General features: G+C 42.4%; 1 protein-coding gene across 8 annotated transcripts in view; it reads right to left on the bottom strand.

Annotated features, from left to right (window-relative positions):
- Positions 1 to 18,748, bottom strand: part of MCTP1 (multiple C2 and transmembrane domain containing 1) — a gene marked incomplete at its 3' end in the record, with an annotated part of 541,466 nt that extends 522,718 nt beyond the window's left edge. For all 8 annotated transcript variants that reach the window (XM_082620971.1, XM_082620972.1, XM_082620968.1 and 5 more), the window contains exon 1: positions 17,927 to 18,748. In XM_082620971.1, the coding sequence (XP_082477097.1) occupies positions 17,927 to 18,646 (720 nt within the window). In that variant the 5' untranslated portion in view covers positions 18,647 to 18,748. The remainder of the gene's footprint in view (positions 1 to 17,926) is intronic.
- Between the last annotated feature and the right edge of the window lie 1,677 nt (positions 18,749 to 20,425).

Raw genomic sequence — 20,425 nt, 5'->3', positions numbered from 1 at the left:
CAACTTCCAGAAAACAGAACCCAATATTAACAAAAAATGCCAATCATGACCAAATTGGGGCTCTAACTGTATGCTGGTCTCTTTAGTAAATGCTGCAGGGCATGACTGACTTCTTATTTCTGGGCACGTCTGCACTTCTCCCTACAAGGCCTGTCTATAGCTCTTTCCTTTTAAGAATCAACCCATGCACCCTGCAAGGTTCTGAAATAAATAAGTAAACAAGGTCATGGCTGAAAATTCAGAGACTCAAGTTTTAATTTTTTTGTAGTGCTATTAAGGCCATCTTATTTCATGAGAATTATCACTGAGTCTTCCTTTTATCCCAAGGGGAGTAATTGAGGGTTTTGGAGACCATGGATTGGAAATCATGGACTTCCTTGCTTGAAGGTGAATGCACAATATTAGTTTTGTGTATAACTGTATTTCTTTATGAAGAGAATGCCACAACTTTCATTAGTTTCTGGAAAGGTTTTATGATCCCCAAATGGAATGAGAATTAATGTTCAATTCCTTTGCTATTTTAATAGCATAGTGTTTACTTGGTTATGATTCCAGTAAAATGTTACATAAAGAACAGCAAAAAAAAGAAATCATGTTACACAGATAAAGAATATGTAGGTTCTTAATACTCTTTTTAGTTGGGCATGGCTTATATCATTGAAAGTTTTTACTAGATGCTATTTCTTATACCAGATGGCAGTGATGCTTGGATGCTCAGGGCAACCCATGTTGTCTGGGTGTTGGTCATGACAGTAGATGGCTGGGGAGGTCAAAGCACAGATTGGCAGGCCTGACTTGGGCGGAGCTTGGTACAATTTCTGAGCACTCACACTTGCTGGACATGCTAGAATCCATACCCTAAGCTTTCAGATTGGCAGGTAGGATGCATTATGTTCCCATGTCAGGTTTGATTCAACTTTGACGGACTACAGTCTTGATGAGGAATTTTTACGTTTCCTTTCTTTTCCTACTATGACATTATACAATAAGTGTAATGGGTAGCTTTTACATACTTTAAGCTTTCCTTCCTGCTTAGGCACTACTGCATATCTGTTTCACAAATGTGAATATTGGCTAATACATGAAAATATAAAACTTAGAATTTTATATCTTAAAAAATATATAGAAAAATATAAAATTTAAATCAAATCTGCTCCACTGTGTTCAATAAGCAGTCTTCCTAATTACCCCACGATTATGTTAACAAATACAGACTTTTAAATGTACACCTCCTTACACAACTCCTTTCCAGAGTTCATTTTTTTCCCCACTCTGACTTCAGGGAAGAAATTGGAAGCTCATAAAAAATATGTTCTCCATAATTTACAGCTGTAACACCCGGATCACCAAGCTTTATCTCATTTTCATCCCTACCTCAGCTCTGAAAAGTGCTGTCAAAGAGAATCTCTCCCCTGAGTATTGACAGGAGGAAATTAGACTGCATTTCCTACCTTCATTTACCTTCCAGTAGTGCTCAATAAAAAAGCAAGAGGACAAGTGAAATGACATGTTTTTCCAGGGGGAATAATATTTTCATCCACTTGGTATTTCTATTTATTATAGACATTTAAAAAATACCATTAACTTAGTAGAGAAAGGTGGCCCCAACATACTTCTCTACCTCTTTACAAAACAACCCTATGAGTGCAATGTGATTCCATACATAGCAGTGAAGGAAAGCTATTCCCAGGAATGTCAAGAACTTTCCTGAAGGTGGCTCTGCTCTTCAGAAGCATCTAGGCTCTCAAGGCTGCTTCGGTACCTAAGAGTCCAAAATCTCCCCATGACCCAAAAGACCCTGTATAATCTGGCCCCTGCCAACCATTCCAGACCCATCCCCTCTCACTTTCCCTCTTATTAACCAAATTCCAGCTGCCCACACAATCTTTCTCTAAGTACCTTCTGCTGTGGTTTTCTCTGCCCATAACCATCCGCCACATGCCTCATTTCCTCTCCTCAGGAAATCTGGCCAACTTTTATTCATTCTTTGTAGTTCATCCTACATGTCACTTCTTCAGGAAAATCTGCCCTGTCCCTCCCTTTCCTGCATGATTAGGTTGGGACCTCTTGCAATTCATTCCTGTAGTTCAATTTCTCTATATACCTCTGAATGAGTTATCACAACTGTAATTGATAATTATTTGTGTATTTTTTTAATTTAATGAAAGTTTCTTCTACTACATCTTAAGGTCTATGGGAACAGGAATTGGTCTGTCTTCTTTATCAAGGTATTAAAAAGATACCAAGTCTACCACAGGGTAAATATTTAATAAACGTGTGAGGACCGGAGAGAGAAAAGAGGAGAGATGAGTCACCAAAATCACTGGTGTTGGATTGGAATGGGATATTCCAGCAACACATATATACTCGGGGCTGGTTCACGACATAGAACATTCTAACCAAATTTTCCCCCTATTCCAAGACACCTGGAAAAGAGCTATATGACAATACTCAGGAGATGCAGCAGCTCTTCAGTGTTGAGGAAAACCATGGAACATGGCAATTAGAGTCATGAGGTTTGGAGCCAGTCACTTAGGCACGAAATCCCAGCTCTACCACGTACAGCTGCATCACCTCGAGCAAGTCCTCACACTTTCTGAGCCTCCAGTGATCCATCTACAAAATGAGACTAAGAATTCCTGCTCCTCATCGTCACAAAGACTATGAAGTAATGCCTGTGAAACACTGACTGGCACAAGCCTAAGATTTTACTGCTATTATTATTATTACCAAGAAACATGAGAAGGGCTTCCCTGGTGGCGCAGTGGTTGAGAGTCCGCCTGCCGATGCAGGGGACACGGGTTCGTGCCCCGATCCCGGAAGATCCCACATGCCGCGGAGCGGCTGGGCCCGCGAGCCATGGCCGCGGAGCCTGTGTGTCCGGAGCCTGTGCTCCGCAACGGGAGAGGCCACAGCAGTGAGAGGCCCGCGTACAGCAAAAAAAAAAAAAAAAAAAAAAAAAGAAACATGAGAAGTTGTACCAAGTCCACTGGTTGTACCATAAGGCAAGAATTATCTTGCCTTTTCCTTATTTAAGGAATATACCCCACCTGGGCATATTCACAAACAACTAGATGCTCTGAGAACAATTTGTTTTCCTGTCCAGAGATCCTAACGCCTAGACTAACTGCAGAATGCACAGCTTTAGTTTTACAGGAGTTTAGCAACATCACTGGAAGTCAAAATACATGTACAGCATGCACGAGAAAATGATCTGAGAAATGTTCACTTATGAGCTCTTGGAATTGAGCCCACAACTAAACAAACTAACACACTCCCACTCACTATATATATATATATATATATTTTTTTTTTTTTTTTGGCTGCGTTGGGTCTTCATTGGTGCGCGTGGGCTTTCTCTAGTTGCTGCGAGTGGGGGCTACTCTTCGTTGCAGTACACAGGCTTCTCACTGTGGTGGCTTTTCTTGTTGTGGAGCATGGGCTCTAGGCGCATGGGCTTCTGTAGTTGTGGCACGTGGGCTCAGTAGTTGTGGCTCGTGGGCTCTAGAGTGCATGCTCAGTAGTTGTGACGCATGGGCTTAGCTGCTCCGCGGCATGTGGGATCTTCCCGGACCAGGGCTCGAACTCGTGTCCCCTGCATTGGCAGGCGGATTCTTAACCACTGCGCCACCAGGGAAGCCCCTCACTATATTTTTTTAGATACTTTTCTCCAACTAATAATGGCACATTCCTCCAGCTATCCCTCCAAAACAATGGTAAGACTCAAACTCATTGACAGGGCTGGTGTTGAAGGAATGCCAGGCTCAACCGTGAATCACCAGTTTGGGCACATCATGTACCTGGCACTGGTGCACTGATGTGCCGTCACTACTGGTGGAGCAGTGGATACCCTGGAAACTATGGCCCTGGCAGAAATCAGCTGTCTGTTACCCAAACTCTGCCACTTACTAACTGTAGACAGAATCAGGACTGCAGACAAATTACTTACATGGCCTCTAAGAATTTCCCGTATATAAAATACAACTATAGCGTATACCTATGTGTTATAAATAAATGCATATATAACAATATCTCTTCATCAAAATTTCTGTGAGAGTTAAAGTGAAATAATGTACATATTTTATAACATCTATTTGAGATACTGTGTAAAGAATGCCTAGCAGATAGATCTACTTTGTTTCCTTCCACTACTACCATGCTGTTCATGGAACAAGAGAGGATTAATGACAGAGATGAGATGAGGCTATAGAATATAGAAGATACATAATTATAAGGGTCTTGAAATTATAACATGTTCCTGAGGATAATATCAATAACAGAAATAATGATGTATAGTGGGGCACTTGGTGAGGAAGAGTTTTTTTAAGCAGGACTGACATTTAAAAGTTGCTAGCTATACCTTTACCTAGCAATCAAAGAGATATCAGAGGGCTTCCCACCAGTAAGAAGGAAGTGGTAGGGCCAGGTTTATGCCTGACACCAAAATCTTCTGTTATACTAAATCTGTCTTTATTAAATTTACTTGTTATGAGACAACCTTCAGAGATCAGAAATATGGGAAGGAAATGGCAGGGGCAAAGAAGAGCTCTAATGTCAATACTGAGATGAGGAGAAAAAACAACTCCACTTGGATTTGTTTTCCTAAACTGGGCTTCTCAGGCACAACCTACTACAGCCTTCCTTTGTAGAGCTTAAGGGCCAAGTGAACTGGATCCAAATTATATGACATGTGACTTGGGACACGTCACTTATTCTCCTATAGCTCACTTTGTTCATCTGGAAAACGCAAATGATAATAAACCTACTTCAGAAAGTACTGTAGTAAATAAATAAGTTAATACATAAAAAGCACTCAGAATAGTGCCAATACATAATAAATGCTCTGTATGTTTAGCTGTTATTAATACTAGTTATAAAGTGTCAAACAAACAAATAAACTCAAGGAAAAAGAGATCAGATTTGTGGTTACCAGAGAGGATGGGTAGGAGCGGGAATTGGATGAAGACAGTCAAAAGGTACAAACTTCTAGTTTAAGATAAATAAGTACCAGGGATGTAATGTACAACATGACAAATATAATTAACACTGCGTTACGTTACACATGAAAGCTGTTATAACATTAAACCTTAAGAGTTCTCCTCATAAGAAAAAAAAATTTTTTTTGTTTCTTTAATGTTATATCTATATGAGATGATGGATGTTCATTAAACTTACTATGATTATCATTTCATGATGTATCTAAATCATTATGTTGTACACCTTAAACTTATACAGTGTTAATGCCAATTATATCTCAATTAAACTAGAAGAAAAATAAATAAAATAAAATAAAATAAAATGGGGGTGAGAGGACCCATAGTTAGTTGGCCTCATGTCAAAGGTAACATGATAGGGCTTCCCTGGTGGCGCAGTGGTTGAGAGTCCACCTACCGATGCAGGGGACATGGGTTCGTGCCCCGGTCCGGGAAGATCCCACATCCCACGGAGCGGCTGGGCCCGTGAGCCATGGCCGCTGAGCCTGCACGTCCGGAGCCTGTGCTCCGCAACGGGAGAGGCCACAACAGTGAGAGGCCCGCGTACCGCAAAAAAAAAAAAAAAGTTAACATGATACAATTGAGCAAAGAGAGCCCAGCCCAGGGTGGCCAGAGGAGGACCATCATCAGCATGTCCTACCTCATATAATGAAACTTCAGAAGACGGAATGTGCATTGTGATTTAACAAATATTAATTCAAAGGCGAGGGAGTGAAGGCCAAGCCCTACCCCATCAGATAACATTACAAAGATGGTCATGGACACTTATGCAAAACAAGTCCACACAAACCTGGTACAAAGCTCTAGACCAAATACAAACAAAATTTGTGTAGCTGCTTGGAACTCACATTAGACTTATACTCCTAGAAAAAAAAATAGATTTTGAAATATGAAATGGGCACTTACAAATACACCATTCAAAATGCCATCCATATATAATTAAGAGAATTATGTTATAAAAAGAGCCATTGAGAATCATTAGCAACATTAACAGAAAATAGAACATCCTTTAAGCAGCCAACACAAACAAAAGCTCTGCTGTCCCAGATCCATTTGGTCCTAATTCAGTTATTCTCCAACTCTCTTTTTCAGCTGATTTCAAAAAATGAGCTTTCTGAGATTATGAGAATACATCTTTACAACCCCAAAGGTATAACTTTTTAGGGTTGAGACTGTCATACAGAGTGAAGTGAGTGAAGAAAGAGAAAAACAAATGTCGTATATTAACGCATATATGTGGAATCTAGAAAAATGGTACAGATGAACCGGTTTGCAGGGCAGAAATAGAGACACAGATGCAGAAAACAAACGTATGGACACCAAGGGGGGAAAGTGGCGGGGGGGTGGAGGTGGTGGGAGGAACTGGGAGACTAGGATTGACATATGTACATAATATGTATAAAATAGATAACTAATAAGAACCTGCTGTACAGCACAGGGAACTCTACTTCTCTTTTCTATACAGCAGGAACTAACACAACATTGTAAAACAACTATACCCCAATTTAAAAAAAACAAGAATAAAGGGATCACTTTTTCTCTAATTAAAAGGTGCACTGTATCAATAAAGAAACTCTCCAAAATGTCTCCCCATTTTTTATCTGTGAGGATCACTTTGTGAGAGTAAAGCCAGGCCAAGCTGAAAACACTAACGACAGATCTTAGTTATTGTGACATCTAGATTTCAAAAGATTAAGGAAATAATTCAATGACCTCTCTTCCATGGTGGCTGTAAATAAGATGAATAGTTACAGAAGAATGATTATTCTTACTGAAGAAAAGGTATTCCTTATACATTAGTTTAAATTCAAAGGAAGATTACTCATTCCCTTTGTAGAACACACTGCATAGTAAACAATAAAAACTGTCTTCTAATTGTTTTTTCTCATTGGTTGAGCTGGTTATTGTACACCTACTCATACTAAATGAACCTAGACCATTTGTAAGGACTATGTCATCACTGAAATTTAGTATTATCACATTAAATTTAGGTGGAAGAATTTTGGAGTTCTTCTGGTTATCTTTGACTCCAGTGGGAAATATGATGCATGTGAAAAAACAGGTATGTGTATAAACCATACTAGGTGAAGGCATAATTGTGTGTGTGTGTGTATGTGTGTGTGTACAGCCTATGTCAGAGCAACACAAAATGTCAAAACATTATAGGAGCCAATTATTTAAACTTCTCAGTGGGAAAAAAATTATGAAAGCCCCTAATTAAAAAAAAAAAATGCCTGACTTTCCTTTTTTATTTTCTCTGCTCTTGTTCCCAGAAAGAAAGAGAAATGACATAGCTGAAAGGCAAGTAGCAGGAGGGCAGAGAATGAAGAGCCAAGACCCAAAGAATATACCACCTGGGTAGTCCTGTGACAGAGGTACACAGACTAACCATGGTTGGTCATTCAAAATACACAAAGACCCTCCCATGGCAAGGTCCGTAAAGTTCTTCCTCATACCCTGGCATATACCCAGGAAGAAAAACGTTGGCACTGGGGACAGTGAAAATGTCAGGTAGACAGGAACAGATTAAGAACACCTTGCAAAGCTCCATCTTCCCTGAAAAGAGGCAGAGGGCATGGGGCCTGGGAAACTAACTGCGAAAGGTCATTCTCCCTCCCGTCTCCGCCAGATCCCCTAAGTCTCACTTAGCCGACTCCCCAAGAGCAGGTCAGGAAGTCGCAGAAGCAGCAGCCTGAGTCTGGGGTAAACAAATGCCACCTAGCAGGCCGAAGGGAGCAGAGTGGGACTGGGGCGATAACCAAACTGGTTAAGTCAATGTGGTTTTTCTGCTTAAAACCGCTGAGTTGAAAGGGCACCTGTGCAAGGCCACAGAGAACCAGGTGAGATCCCAATCTCAGCTGGACCCCGCCCCTGCCCCCTACTCCAGCTTCCTTTTGAAAGTCCAGGGAGGCAAAGAAAAGGGAGGCGCAGTCTGTGACAGCTCTCAGCCAGGAGACAGCGGCCACGCTGAAGGAGAGTGTTCCAACTGCCAGGGAGCTTGAGGTTTGGCAACAGCTCTGTAGTGACACAGAACTTGTCTCCAAAACCTATTCCAATCGCAAAAGAGATTCTGGAAAACACTCAGACTTCGAGTCTGGTGTGGTGAAAATATTATTCAAAGGAAACTATAGAAATGCTGACTTTCTCTCTTATCAAAAGCTATTTTTTTTAAACAAAAAGCTATTTTACATTTCAATAAAAGAACAGGGGTCAAATATGGCTTAAGGGTCCAGATAGAATATCGTTTCTATTTTGGGAGAATATCTATTTGTAATTTTCAGAAATTGATCATGTGTCATGCATGGGTCAACCCTGCATCTGAGAGAGAATGCATATTTCAACACATTTGAGCCACAATGCCTTAAGATCGAAAATTGCCAACAGAGTCCTTGAATTCCAAACCTTTTCATTATAAATATTTCCCCAAATATTTAGTCTCTCTGACATCAGACACCATAAAAATCTATGTAACAGAAATGTGTAGGAGGTTTTGTTTTACCTGTTTTTTTTTTTAAACTGCCAAACATATGTTTTGCTCTTTCTTTCGCTCCGTTAACCCTCACTACTTTCAGTGCCTAATACTGCAGGGAAAAGAACTATTTTACTCATGGAAGAATCCAAAATACCTATAAAGAATGAGCTCTTACATAAAAAAGAATGAAATAATGCCATTTGCAGTAACATGGATGGACCTAGAGATTATAATACTAAGTGAAGTAAGTCAGAAAGAGAAAGACAAATACCATATGATATCACTTATATGTGAAATCTAAAATACGACACAAATGAACTTATCTACAAAACAGAAACAGACTCACAGACATAGAGAACAGACTTGTGGTTGCCAAGGCAGGGGGTGTGGCTTAGGGAGGAATTGATTGGGAGTTTGGGGTTAGCAGATGCAAACTATTATATATAGAATGGGTAAACAACAAGGTCATACTGTATGGCACAGGGAACTATACTCAGTATCCTGTGATAAACCATAATGGAAAAGAATATGAAAAAGAATATATATGTATAACTGAATCAGTTTGCTATACAGCAGAAATTAACACAACATTGTAAATCAACTATACTTCAATAAAATAAGTTTTTAAAAAAGGATCTTGAGCTATTACAGTAAATAGGTGACAATTTGGCACTCAAGAGCCTGGCACCTTCAACCATTTTACACAAATGCAAATTCAAAACAACCTTCGGGGCTTCCCTGGTGGCGCAGTGGTTGAGAGTCCGCCTGCCGATGCAGGGGACGCGGGTTCGTGCCCCGGTCGGGAAGATCCCACATGCTGCGGAGCGGCTGGGCCCGTGAGCCATGGCCGCTGGGCCTGCGCGTCCGGAGCCTGTGCTCCGTGGCGGGAGAGGCCACAACAGTGAGAGGCCCGCGTACCGCAAAAAAAAAAAAAAAAAAAAAAAAAAAAAAAACTTAACCTTCCCTCTCCCTCCCAAAGGAAAATACTTTTCAGTACAAGCATTTGTGAACAGAACCAGGAAAAATCAAAAACATAAGTAAAGGGGGACATGTGCTCTGACTTATTCCTTTCACTCTCCCTTTTCCTGAAGGTTCAGTTACATCCCTGGTCTTATAAATCTTTCCATCTCCCCATCCCCAAGGTCAGTCACCTGCCCAACATCAGGCTCTCACGGGACTGCCTTGGCCTCCGAGTGGTCGCCTGGCCCTGCTGCCAACTTCACCCTTCCAAGGCTCACGTGCCCGTCTCCCCTGCTCAAATGCCTCCAGGGGTCCCTCTGCCTCCCTAGATACACTCCTCAGGCCCCAGAGATCCCAGACCTTCAGCTGCACCTTCGTTTCCCTCTACCCCACCCCACACCCTAGGCTTCAGTCCCACTAATAACACCCCATTTCTTGAATACACAGGGCATTTGTTTGCCTCTGTGCCAATGGCAATATTCTTTCCTCCATATCCCTGTGTCTGAATCCTAAGCACACTTCAAAACAAGGCAGAGGCCATCGGGTGGCAACACCCTCAAGTTGCTGCCCCTCAGCCTACTCCTTACCTGCATCCACACCCGCACCGTCCCTTCCATCTGCAAGGGAGAGGATCCTTCTTCCACTGACGCTACCACTCCTCTGGTCTCTGGGACCCACCCCCACCTGAGTCCTTAAGGCCTTCATCCACCAATTAACCCCCGTTCTCCTTTAACTTCAACCTCTCCCTCTCCACAAGCGCTGACTCATCAACCCACTCAGGTGATATCCATTAAAAACAAATTCCATACATATGTGTCAGCATACAGTATGATACAGCAGAAACTAACACACCATTGTAAAGCAATTATACTCCAGTAAAGATGTTAAAAAAAAAACAAAAAACAAAAAACCTGCCCATGATCCCATGCCAGCATGGTTCTCGTGTTCTCATCACCACTTTCTTTTATCCCTTGTGGAGAGCCAAACTGTCTGGCCCCCCCTCTGTCCCCACCTCTTTCCAAGCACCCTCCAACCCTCTGCATTCCATCTTCCATCCCATTACTCCTGATGCTGTTATTTTGTGAAATGTACTGACACCTACTATGTCCTGAAAACATTCATCTAGCACTGGGAGGGGAGAGGAGAAATCAAACATGAGCTCTCTGAGTCAGAAGTTCAAGCTGATAGCTAAAGTCAGCCAGAGATATATTTTATTTGGTCTGTGTTGCGTTTTTCTAAAAATCAATTATTTGTCAAAAATTCAAGATTCTGGAGACTTCACACAAAAATCTGGATTTTTTTGGCTTCTGTTAAAGAATCTAGAAACTCTGGCAGCACTGCTTTCACCGCATGATAATAATCAGCTGGAGTTGAGAAGCAGCTGCCCCTCGAATGCGGCACCGGCTTCCTCGCTCACCACGGGCCCCATCAAACCTTTGCTCATTTTCTTTATTTTGATGGCCCCTGTGGGTAATGGAGTGTGAACACCTGCTCTAGATCAGTGCTGGCCAACAGAAATAAAAATGTGTCACATATATAAGTTAAAATGTTCTAGGAGCCACCTTTTTAAATGAAAAGGAGCGGGTGAAATTAACTTTAATAATATATTTTACTTAATCCAATATAACCCACAATACTATTTCAACACACAAACAACATAAAAAATTAGTAATAAGATATTTTACTTCCTCTTCTTTGAGCTAAGGCTTCAAAATGTGGTGTGCGCTTTATGCTTTTCAGCCGTCTCAACTTGAACTAGCCACTTTTCCAGTGCTCAGTAGCCAAGTGGCTCTGCCATAAGGGACAGCCCAGCTCCAGATGCTTAATGGTTAGTTACAAAAATCGTCTTGCAATCAGAAAGAGAGACGATATTAAGGAGGAAGAGAAAGCAAGCAGGACTAAGGAAAAGGGTGATGATGTCCAAGAGTAGGCATGGTGAGAGTTTGAAAATAGGAGAAGAGGAAGTAGGGACACAGAGACAATGAACAGCTCTGGGCCAGTCCTCCGAGGGAAGAAATGCCCTGTATAGGCAAATGCAGTTGACAGGCAATGCAGATTTTCTGGAGGAGTCTTTGGTGTTCTAAAAATAGCATTAGACAGGTAGTCACTATGAAAAGCAACTGACCAACCGTCTGAACCCCAGTTCACACACTTGGCAACAGAAAGAGTCAGGCTAGTAAGGGCAGGATTCTTGATCGAGATTGGAATTTTAATCTAGTTAAAGTAAATGGGTTTGAGGAGAAGTGTAAGGAAGCAGGCAGGAAAGTATCTTGAGCTAAGATCCAAGGAGAGTTCAAGACTCAGAGATCATGAGTGAGGATATGTCTACAGGTGTTGGTGATCCAGGTGTCGGGGTACGATCTCATAGGCCAGACAAGGAAACGTGGGTGCAAAACAGATACCTGGAATCAGAGACCAGCAACAAGAAATGCATCCTTGAGCCAGAGACCTCGGAAGCAGAAATCACTCCTCCATCCCCCACATGAGCACAATATGGTGGTCATATCCTCCCTTTATGCCCTCAGACATGAACCAGAATTAAAGGAAAGCCATGCCAGCAACTGGGAGAAGAGGGGAATGTCAAATACATTTGCCAGGCATAAAAGGACTGGGAAACAAGAAGGCAAGAACATCATTACACGACCATAAAGTGATTTTGAAACTTTTCCAAGAGAACTTATCTCTGAACAGCCCCAGCCCATCCATTCATCCCTTTGTTCATTCAGCAACCATTTATTGAGTAGTCTTCCCCGATCCAGTTTACAATGCTGATTAAATAGGTCCATTGTACTAAGGCTTGCCAAATTCTACTCTAGCAGTGCAAAATACAGTGAGATTGCTAATACTGAAGGAGCCTCTCTAAATAAAACCCATGGGATTAAGAGGATGCATTGATTCTAAAATGTCCAGAGTCCCATTTGCCTATCATGTGTCATAATTTTCCAGATTGGCTAGGGCCCAAGAGAATGGGAAATAAGGCTGACATAAAATATCTCAAATAGATTTCATAGGAAAAGTGTTCTCTCAAGAAGGTAGTATGCAGGACTTTAAAATCTCATTATATTGAAAATGCAGTTTTCATGTTGCTTGCACTCAGACTAATATTAAATAGGAGTACTTGGGACACTGGGGAAATTGTGGCCTGCTATTCTGCTGAAAAAACTTTCTAATGATAAGAAACTGGTATACGTTGGAGGGGGAAATATATTTGCATACAATCTTGAATTGTTGAGGTACAGTAATCACTTTCCACACGTGATTTATAAAAAGCAATGTAAATTAGAAGAAAAGGTTGACAATGACAAAGAAATCAAGATAGCACATAAAGTTCACCATGCAGGGGGAAAAAATGATACTTTCAATGGTAGCGACAAATCAAAATTCACAAGTAAAGACAGTAAAGATTATTTGGCAAGTGAAAAAAAGGGCTTGAGGAAGAGTGCCTCACACCTTTGCATAATTAACTTTATAGGAAGATAAGCTTATCATAAATAGGTATGCGTTATACTGTAATTTTATGAAAACAAGCAAGCTTAACTAAAGAAAGTTAAGACAATGTCTGTTTCATTCACATAACCCCCCCCCCCCGCCAAAAGCCAGTATTCACAAAAATGGCCCTCAGATATCAAGAAAAGGTTTTATTTAGGATGCTTGGTTTGTTGAGGCAGGGAAATATATAGTTTTTAGTAAGTTTTCCAGCAAAATAAAAAATTCAAAGCAAAAAAGTTTCAGATTTCAAAAAATTAATTTCTGCTTATCTAAAATAGAGGTCTGCTATGATACTGTAAGTAACGATGATTTAACTAAAAAATGCATTACCCTAACTTCTGAATCTGCAGATTTTGTCAAGGCTTATAATATTATCTACACATACTTTTTACTCTTCATCAATCTAGAGTTGGCAAATGTTTTGATAATCCTTATGAGCACAGAAATCATACTACATGTTTCCTTGTGGTGCCAAAGACATATTATTAACCTTTAATCTTGTGAAATCATCCCATATTTCCAAACAATGGGGCAACAGAAACAAAAGGGGAATATTTGTCCTATTTTCTTTATGAATCTGTTAAATTTATTTTATTCCTCCAAGTATGTATTCACATTCTCATGATAATGTGCACATATTTTCCAAAAGTTATATAAGATTTTTTCATTACTGTGTGAAGCTGTGATGTCACCCGTACTGCCTGGGTTAATTTTAGGCTACTTTTGCCACCACTGCAAGGAAAATAATTTACATCTTCAATGAAAAGGACCATCAAAGCCCCTGTTAATTGTTTTCAACACCCACTTACTTGTAATGGTGGCAGTGGCAAAACTTTAATATAACTTTCAAAAATAATAACAGCACACAATTGCTAGTGCCTACTGAGACAGGTTTCAAGCCAATTTCAAACATCTACCTCGTAACAGTTGCATTTATACAAGATCCATAGCTCTACTCAGATCCACCAGATACACCTGATAGTAATTAAAGGTTACAGAAAACAATTCCACTCCAAAGTAAACCTAAAGGTTACAGAAAACAATTCCACTCCAAAGTAAACCTATCACTCTGTTTATGCCCTTTCTCTGGAACAACCTGATGTCCCAATATTTCTCAAGAATGCAATCACACATCAAACTTTACACGCTGCTCCAAAATGTTCTAAGATCTCACCCTCACTCTCTCACTTGCAAAAGCTTTGAAAAAGCTACTAACAACTCCTTTTAGAAGCTTATTTTTTAGATTACTGGGGGATTTTTAGTGGTTTTAATTATTTACATTAGGAATTTTTTTAAAACTTGTGCCTTCCCCCAAGACTAAGTTAGGTTCTTTGAAGTAAGATTAAAGACACATGAAAAATAAATAGCAAAAATTACCCAAATCACATTTTTAATGGTTTTTGAAAATACAGGCTTTCTTTGAAAGATCAGATAATTAATAAAGCAATATTTACTTCATGTCTAGACTTAATATTAGAAAATATCTTCTACTTTTTGTTGGGGCTTTCATATGTGTTTTAGGAATTTTATCCCAATGAATGGATATTCCTATAATACCCTGAATATTTTATCCACTTTTTTTCAAAATCATTTTTACTCCTTGATGACAGCAATTTTTAAAAAAAATGAATTTGAAAAAAAACAACAAAGGTTTAACATTCATAAACACTACACACTTTTGTTAAAAAACGCAACATATTCATTCCTAACTCTTTATCTTAACGGAATTTCTGATTCTAGCAAAGTATAATTTTAGTAACTCATCGAGACAGAACACATAAAATTGGCACAGTTTTGATATGCACACAAATTGAGAATGCATCTTTCCCAACTGCATTGCAGAAAATGAAATGCATCTGGTATGACAATATGGCCCAGCACGTGAACTAGAATCAGTGGGAAGAAAGGGTTTTTTTTTTTTTTTCAAAGCAGAACATTTTAAATAATGAACATGCCCCAACAGCAAGGCATTATTAAGTCTGTTAAACTGTCGTTCAAAGGTATATTTGGCTAAAGAAAACATAATAGCAAGAGGGCTGACAGGGGCATAGGAGGTAGAATGGTTTGTTTAGTTGTAATTATTATACATCAGTGACTTCCTAATCTCTTTCCCTAGCAGTCCAAAATGACTTTTTTGTTTTTGCTTAATATCTCCACTCAGTGTCAGTGTATGTGCACATATGTTGTTGTGTCCTTGTGCTCGGCTGGGCAGTGGAGAGGTGGGGAGTGTGTTGGAGAACATGGCTGATGCCAGGATCAAGCAGAGAACAAGAGAAAATGTGAGCAATTTGCCTTATGTTGCAACGAATTTTCTTTCTTCCTTGAGAGAAAGTGCTTTTTATCTAGGCGATCTCAAGATGGATTTAATGTTTTTAGCATCTTTTCTTTTTATGTGTTCCCATCTGTGCTTATGAACTGTGAATAAAACTGAAATCTGCATGTGCTACGAGCTTCCTCCCCATGCCCAAGTATCTTCAGCAATGAGGTGTTAGGAGAGCAAGGAAAGATCTCTGAGACGTGCAGGAAGCTTGGAAGGGTGCTGTCGAGTTACACCTACTCCTGGGCACCTTAGAGAGTCCTCTTCCAGTTCCAGATTCCAACTCCATTTCTTTCTTCTCTCCATTCAGAGAGGTGAGCCAGACTCCTTGAGTTGGGCAAAGAGGCATTTAGAGGACTGAGGAATCCTCTCTTGTGCATTAGTGACAGAGTGCTGCTGAAAACTGGATTTGTGACTCGTAATGGAGAAAACTGTCCACTTCTCAGGGCACAAGACTTCCTGATCAGCAGATGCAGGGAATCAACAATAAAGCCTCAGGGCTTATTTTCCTGCCTACACTCCACTTTTCACCTACTCTTGGAAAGATATTTTAGCTTTTGTATTCCTCCTATGACTTCATTGAAATGCTGGTTCTTTATAATGAAAAGCTTCTTTAGAACTACAGACGGTATGATCAAATAATGTCATTTGTAAATGTGATATAAAAGATATGCAACAATGCATTACAGAGAACAAAGAACAAATTAATTCAGCTAATCCATCACAGAACTGATTCTAGGAATCCAGAATGTATGTAAACTTGCAAGTATTAATCAATAGGACTGAAGTTATCTCAGAGACATAATAAGTTCTAAAAGTTGTCAAACGTAGCTGTAGCGATGGAAAAACATTGTGGAGAATGACAAAAACTCTGTCATATATTAACCATGTGACCTTGGAAAGATTATTTAATTTCTCTGAGCATTGATTTCCTAATGCATAAAATAGCAACAAGAACTTCTATCATGTAGGGCAGCGATGAGGATTAAATCATGGAAGTGCCCAACATATAGTGAAGGCACACACAATAACGTTTGTTTAGTATCCTCTCAAAAGAGGTTTTTTGGTCTTTTGTAAACAAAATTTCTATTTACATAGCAGTTTTCCAAATAAAGATTGATAGTGTCTGAAAACATTTGGGTAAAAATGAATATAAAGATTAATTCTGAATTCTCTGCTTTCACTGTGGAAATATCTTGGTTCAGTGAACTGCAAAGTTATTTAGTAAGTTAACATTTGCAGCAATATATCTGCCTTCCAAAATAATTCAGTTTTTATTTTTTATCATTCTTGATCATAAAAGTTAATAAAAACAAATGTAAACAAGTACCCCAGCTCTAAAATTCTTATACATTAGGATTATGTACACACTCAAATATAAATATTTTTAAAATATATAGTATTCATCTACACTGAATTTAAAGAATCTTTTTAAAACCACTTTTTACCTCATTTTGGGACCAGAAACAGGAGTTCTAGTCAATTCTCTCTCAAGATAAAAGGAAAGATAGGTTTATTTAGGCTTTTTGTCAGTATTATTTCTGCCTACTCTTCTGAGAATAACTGTAACCTTTTTCTAAACCATCAGGTGTTTCCTAGAGCATTAGTAACATCAGGTTACTGCAAGCAATTGTGTTTATTAAACAACAAAACATACTAGTATTCTGGTTTACTTTCTGAAATAACACTAATAAATTAGCCAATAAACTATAAACATTTTCAACTGAAATCCCATCTATTCCCATATCTTACCCTTCAACGCATGGCCTCATGGTTTTTGTGACCCAACTTTTAATCTAATTAAAGTTTTAATGTATATGTCATTAACCTAACAATTAATCAGAGTCAATTAGAATTTAAACAAAGTAAGATGTATTGGCAGAAAAGAGTTCTTTAGGTCTCTGGCAGAATGGAACTTTCAAAATATTTGCTAGCATTAACACGATTTGATAAAAATTTACAAAAGGAGAGCATCGCCTCTACAAAACCGAAGGAGTAAAAGCTGCCGCTCAGTGGAACGCTTTACAGATCTTACAGGTACATTTTTACTTGACTCTTGCCTGACCAGAGTCAACATCACGTCTACAGCAGAATAATTTAAACGCAACTACTTCAGATGACTATCAAAACAAAAAAGGCCATAGGAACATCGGTTTAACTCGGAAGCGACACTCACGCTGTCTACTTGTCCACTAGCAGCAGAAAGTTTTGAGAAGGGAGGGCTGGAAGATGAACAGACTTCTGCCTAAAGGGTTTCCCCAAGACATGACCTCACGTTTGCCATTAATTCACCTCCTCGCATTTCTAATTTTCCCTACAAGTTGTTGGGTTTGCTTGTTTTTCTTTTGACAAGATGAGACTTAGCAGAACAGTCCTTTTAGGAGATCTCCAAAAAGTACCCATTTTGTGTCTAACTTTATTCCTCTCCTATTTGGCTACAATTAATACTTCCACTTTCATCAGCAACTGGGAAAGCTACTCAAACAGCTTCTAGCAGTAGGTATTATTTCTGTCAAAAGTAAAGTCAGAGAGCAAGTCAGAACTCTTACTAAGCAGGAGCGGGACGTTTTCTTTCCACTGCTTGAACTTGGTAGCACCCCTACCCCGCCAGCAACTCCCGGGGGTCTCGATCGCCCACAGCTGGAGGCGTGGCCCCGCGCACCTAGGCTCGGGCCGCGCCCACCTGTCACTCACCCGGCTGCTGCCGCGCTCCTCGCTCTTCTCCGAGGTTCGCGGCTCTGCTGGGCTCCGTACTGGCTCAGCTCGAGGCGGCGGCGGCTCCAGCAGCTGCTCCAAGCAGGCGGTGCCCGGCAGGGAGGAACTCTTCTGATGGCACAAGTGCGCCGCGGTGCCCCGACGCCGTGCACCCTCATCTCGGGCTCGGTCCCCCCTCGGGGGCGGCTGGGGTGAGGAGGACAGGGAGGATGAGGCAGAGGACGAAGAGCGAGCTGAGTCCGGGGAGCGTCCGCCAGGAGGCGTCACTCCGGCTGCTCCGGCGGCTGCCACCGGCCCCCTTCCCGCGGGAAGCAAATGCTCGCGGATCCGGCGGCGCAGCGTGGACCCCTGCTCCGCTCTGCCCGTACCCCCGGGCTCGAGAGGCTCCGGCGAGGAGCAGCACAGGTTGGGCTGGGAGGAGGAGAAGACGCGGTCCAGCACTTGCTTCCGTTTCTTGAAGCCGCTCCACCTGCTGCCCGCGCCACCCAAGCCGGCCAGTGCGTCCCGCCTACCCCCCGGAGGTGGCGGGGAGGGCGACGGGGTGTCCGCAGTGCGGCGCTCGGGGACCCCCGCGCGCCCGCCCCAGCCGCACTTGCTCTTGCCCACCCCTAGCTGCAGGTTCTTCCAGAGCCGGGCCTGGAAGGAAGGGGACGCCGCCGCTGGCTCGCGCGAGCCCGCCGCGGCAGCCGGGGACTCCATCCTCCGCCCCCTGCTCCTCCGCTCCCCTTCTCTTCCTCCTTCTTCTCCGCCCGCTCCGGCTGAGCCTCCTCCCGGAGCCCCGCGGTGGCGGCGACGACGGCGGACGCAGCAGCAGAAGCCGGGAGTGACCGGCGGCTTCAGGCCAGCGCGGGGGAAAGACGCCGCCGCCGCCGCCGAGGCTCCCCTGCTGCGGGACTCCGGCGCGGCCTCTTCCTCCCGCACCCGCGGGGGTGGGCTGGCGCTGTAGCCAAATCTCGGCCGCCGCAAAGTTTCTAGCTCCGCGGTCCGCGGCTCCAGTCCACTGGAGTCCCCCAGGCCGCGCCCTGGCCCCGTCTCCTCTCTGGCTCCGGGCTCGGACGCTACACGCACCGGGCGTGCGTTTCCAGCTGCGCCTGGGACCGCACCCGACGCCCTCCGGGCAGCACCTGTCAGCGGCGGCGGGGATGGCTGCCTCAGAACTGGGCGCGCGTGCGACTCACACAACAGGGAGGATCGGGCTGAAGACACTCGGCGCGCCCCGGGACCATCCTCCAGCTCCTGGGTGGGAGAACGCGCAGGCGAGAGCCGGGTGGAGCTGGTTAGGGACCAGAGCTAGGCTGCCCCCCAGGATCCGGCCACAGTTACCCACGCACCTAGCTCTGGGCCGGCCGCTAGACTCGCTCTCCGGCAATCATCCTAGGTCCGACGAAGCGAGCTCGAGTGGAGATTATGCGCCTTCAGTGGGTCCTGCGAAGCGCCCAGTGTCCACACCAAGAGGTGAAGCTGACCGAGTTCTGAGGCTGAACGCCGCTGCCCCCGCCCCGCTGCCCGGCCTGGGCCCAAGACCAGAGTTCGATTTCTTCTGTCTTGACTTCATCCTGATCCGCCCCTCCCCACTCTTTGCTTGTGCTGTTAGTTTCTCTTGTGATCTGGGTCTAGAGGTTTCCGGAGTCTAACAATAAAGCCAGCCCTCAAGTTGCAGGGAGCTGACCGTGTCCGAAGACGTGGAGGATGCGCACTGCCTGTGACCCCGTTCCAAATGCAGAGTACCTTGTTCTTTTCACTCAAGTGCATTTTCCTTTGGTTGGTTACGTGCAAAGCAAATGGGAAAGGCTCACTCAGACTTTGTTTCTCCCGAAATCTACTGCTCCCAGGGTCTTGTGATTCTACTGAGAGCCTCTTGAATGGCAGGTGACACAATGCCCCTTCTCAACTCCACTGCCTTTCACACCCCAAAATGTGGAAAACAGAAGAGCTTTGGCACTGTATTGTCTAATTCCAATCTCATCCAGCTGGCGGTATGCCCTGGATATGTTACCAACCTCTTTAAGCTTTTTATTCTTCTATTTTTCCTTTATAACAAATATTTATTGAGCACCTACTATGTGTCGGGCCATATGATAGGCTCTGAGGATGCAGCTGTAAGCAAGGCAGAGAGGGCCCCACCCTCATGGACCCCATGTTCCAGTGGGAGAATCAACCAGACTTTCTAATGGTGAAATGTCCCACGGAGAAAATAAAACAGGAGATCACACAGAGCAGCTGTGGAGGTGGGGTTGCCAGATAGATTGCAGGACAGCCAATTAAATTTGAGTTTCAAATAAACAAGGAATGAATAATGTTTGAGTATATGTATGTCCCAAACATTGCACAAGATGTACCAAAATACTCTTTGTTGTTTATCTGAAATTCAGATTTTACTGACTGTTTTGTATTTTTATTTGCTAAATCTGACAACCCCATACAGAAGGTTTTTTGGTTTTTTTTTTTTAACATTATGTGTATGGGAGAGTCTCTCTG

The sequence above is a fragment of the Mesoplodon mirus genome (genome assembly GCF_964341445.2).
Source record: "Mesoplodon mirus genome assembly, chromosome: 5".
NCBI classification, from domain to species: domain Eukaryota; kingdom Metazoa; phylum Chordata; class Mammalia; order Artiodactyla; family Ziphiidae; genus Mesoplodon; species Mesoplodon mirus.
The sequence above is the reverse complement of the archived record's forward strand: the minus strand, read 5'-3'. Positions and strand labels throughout refer to the sequence as shown.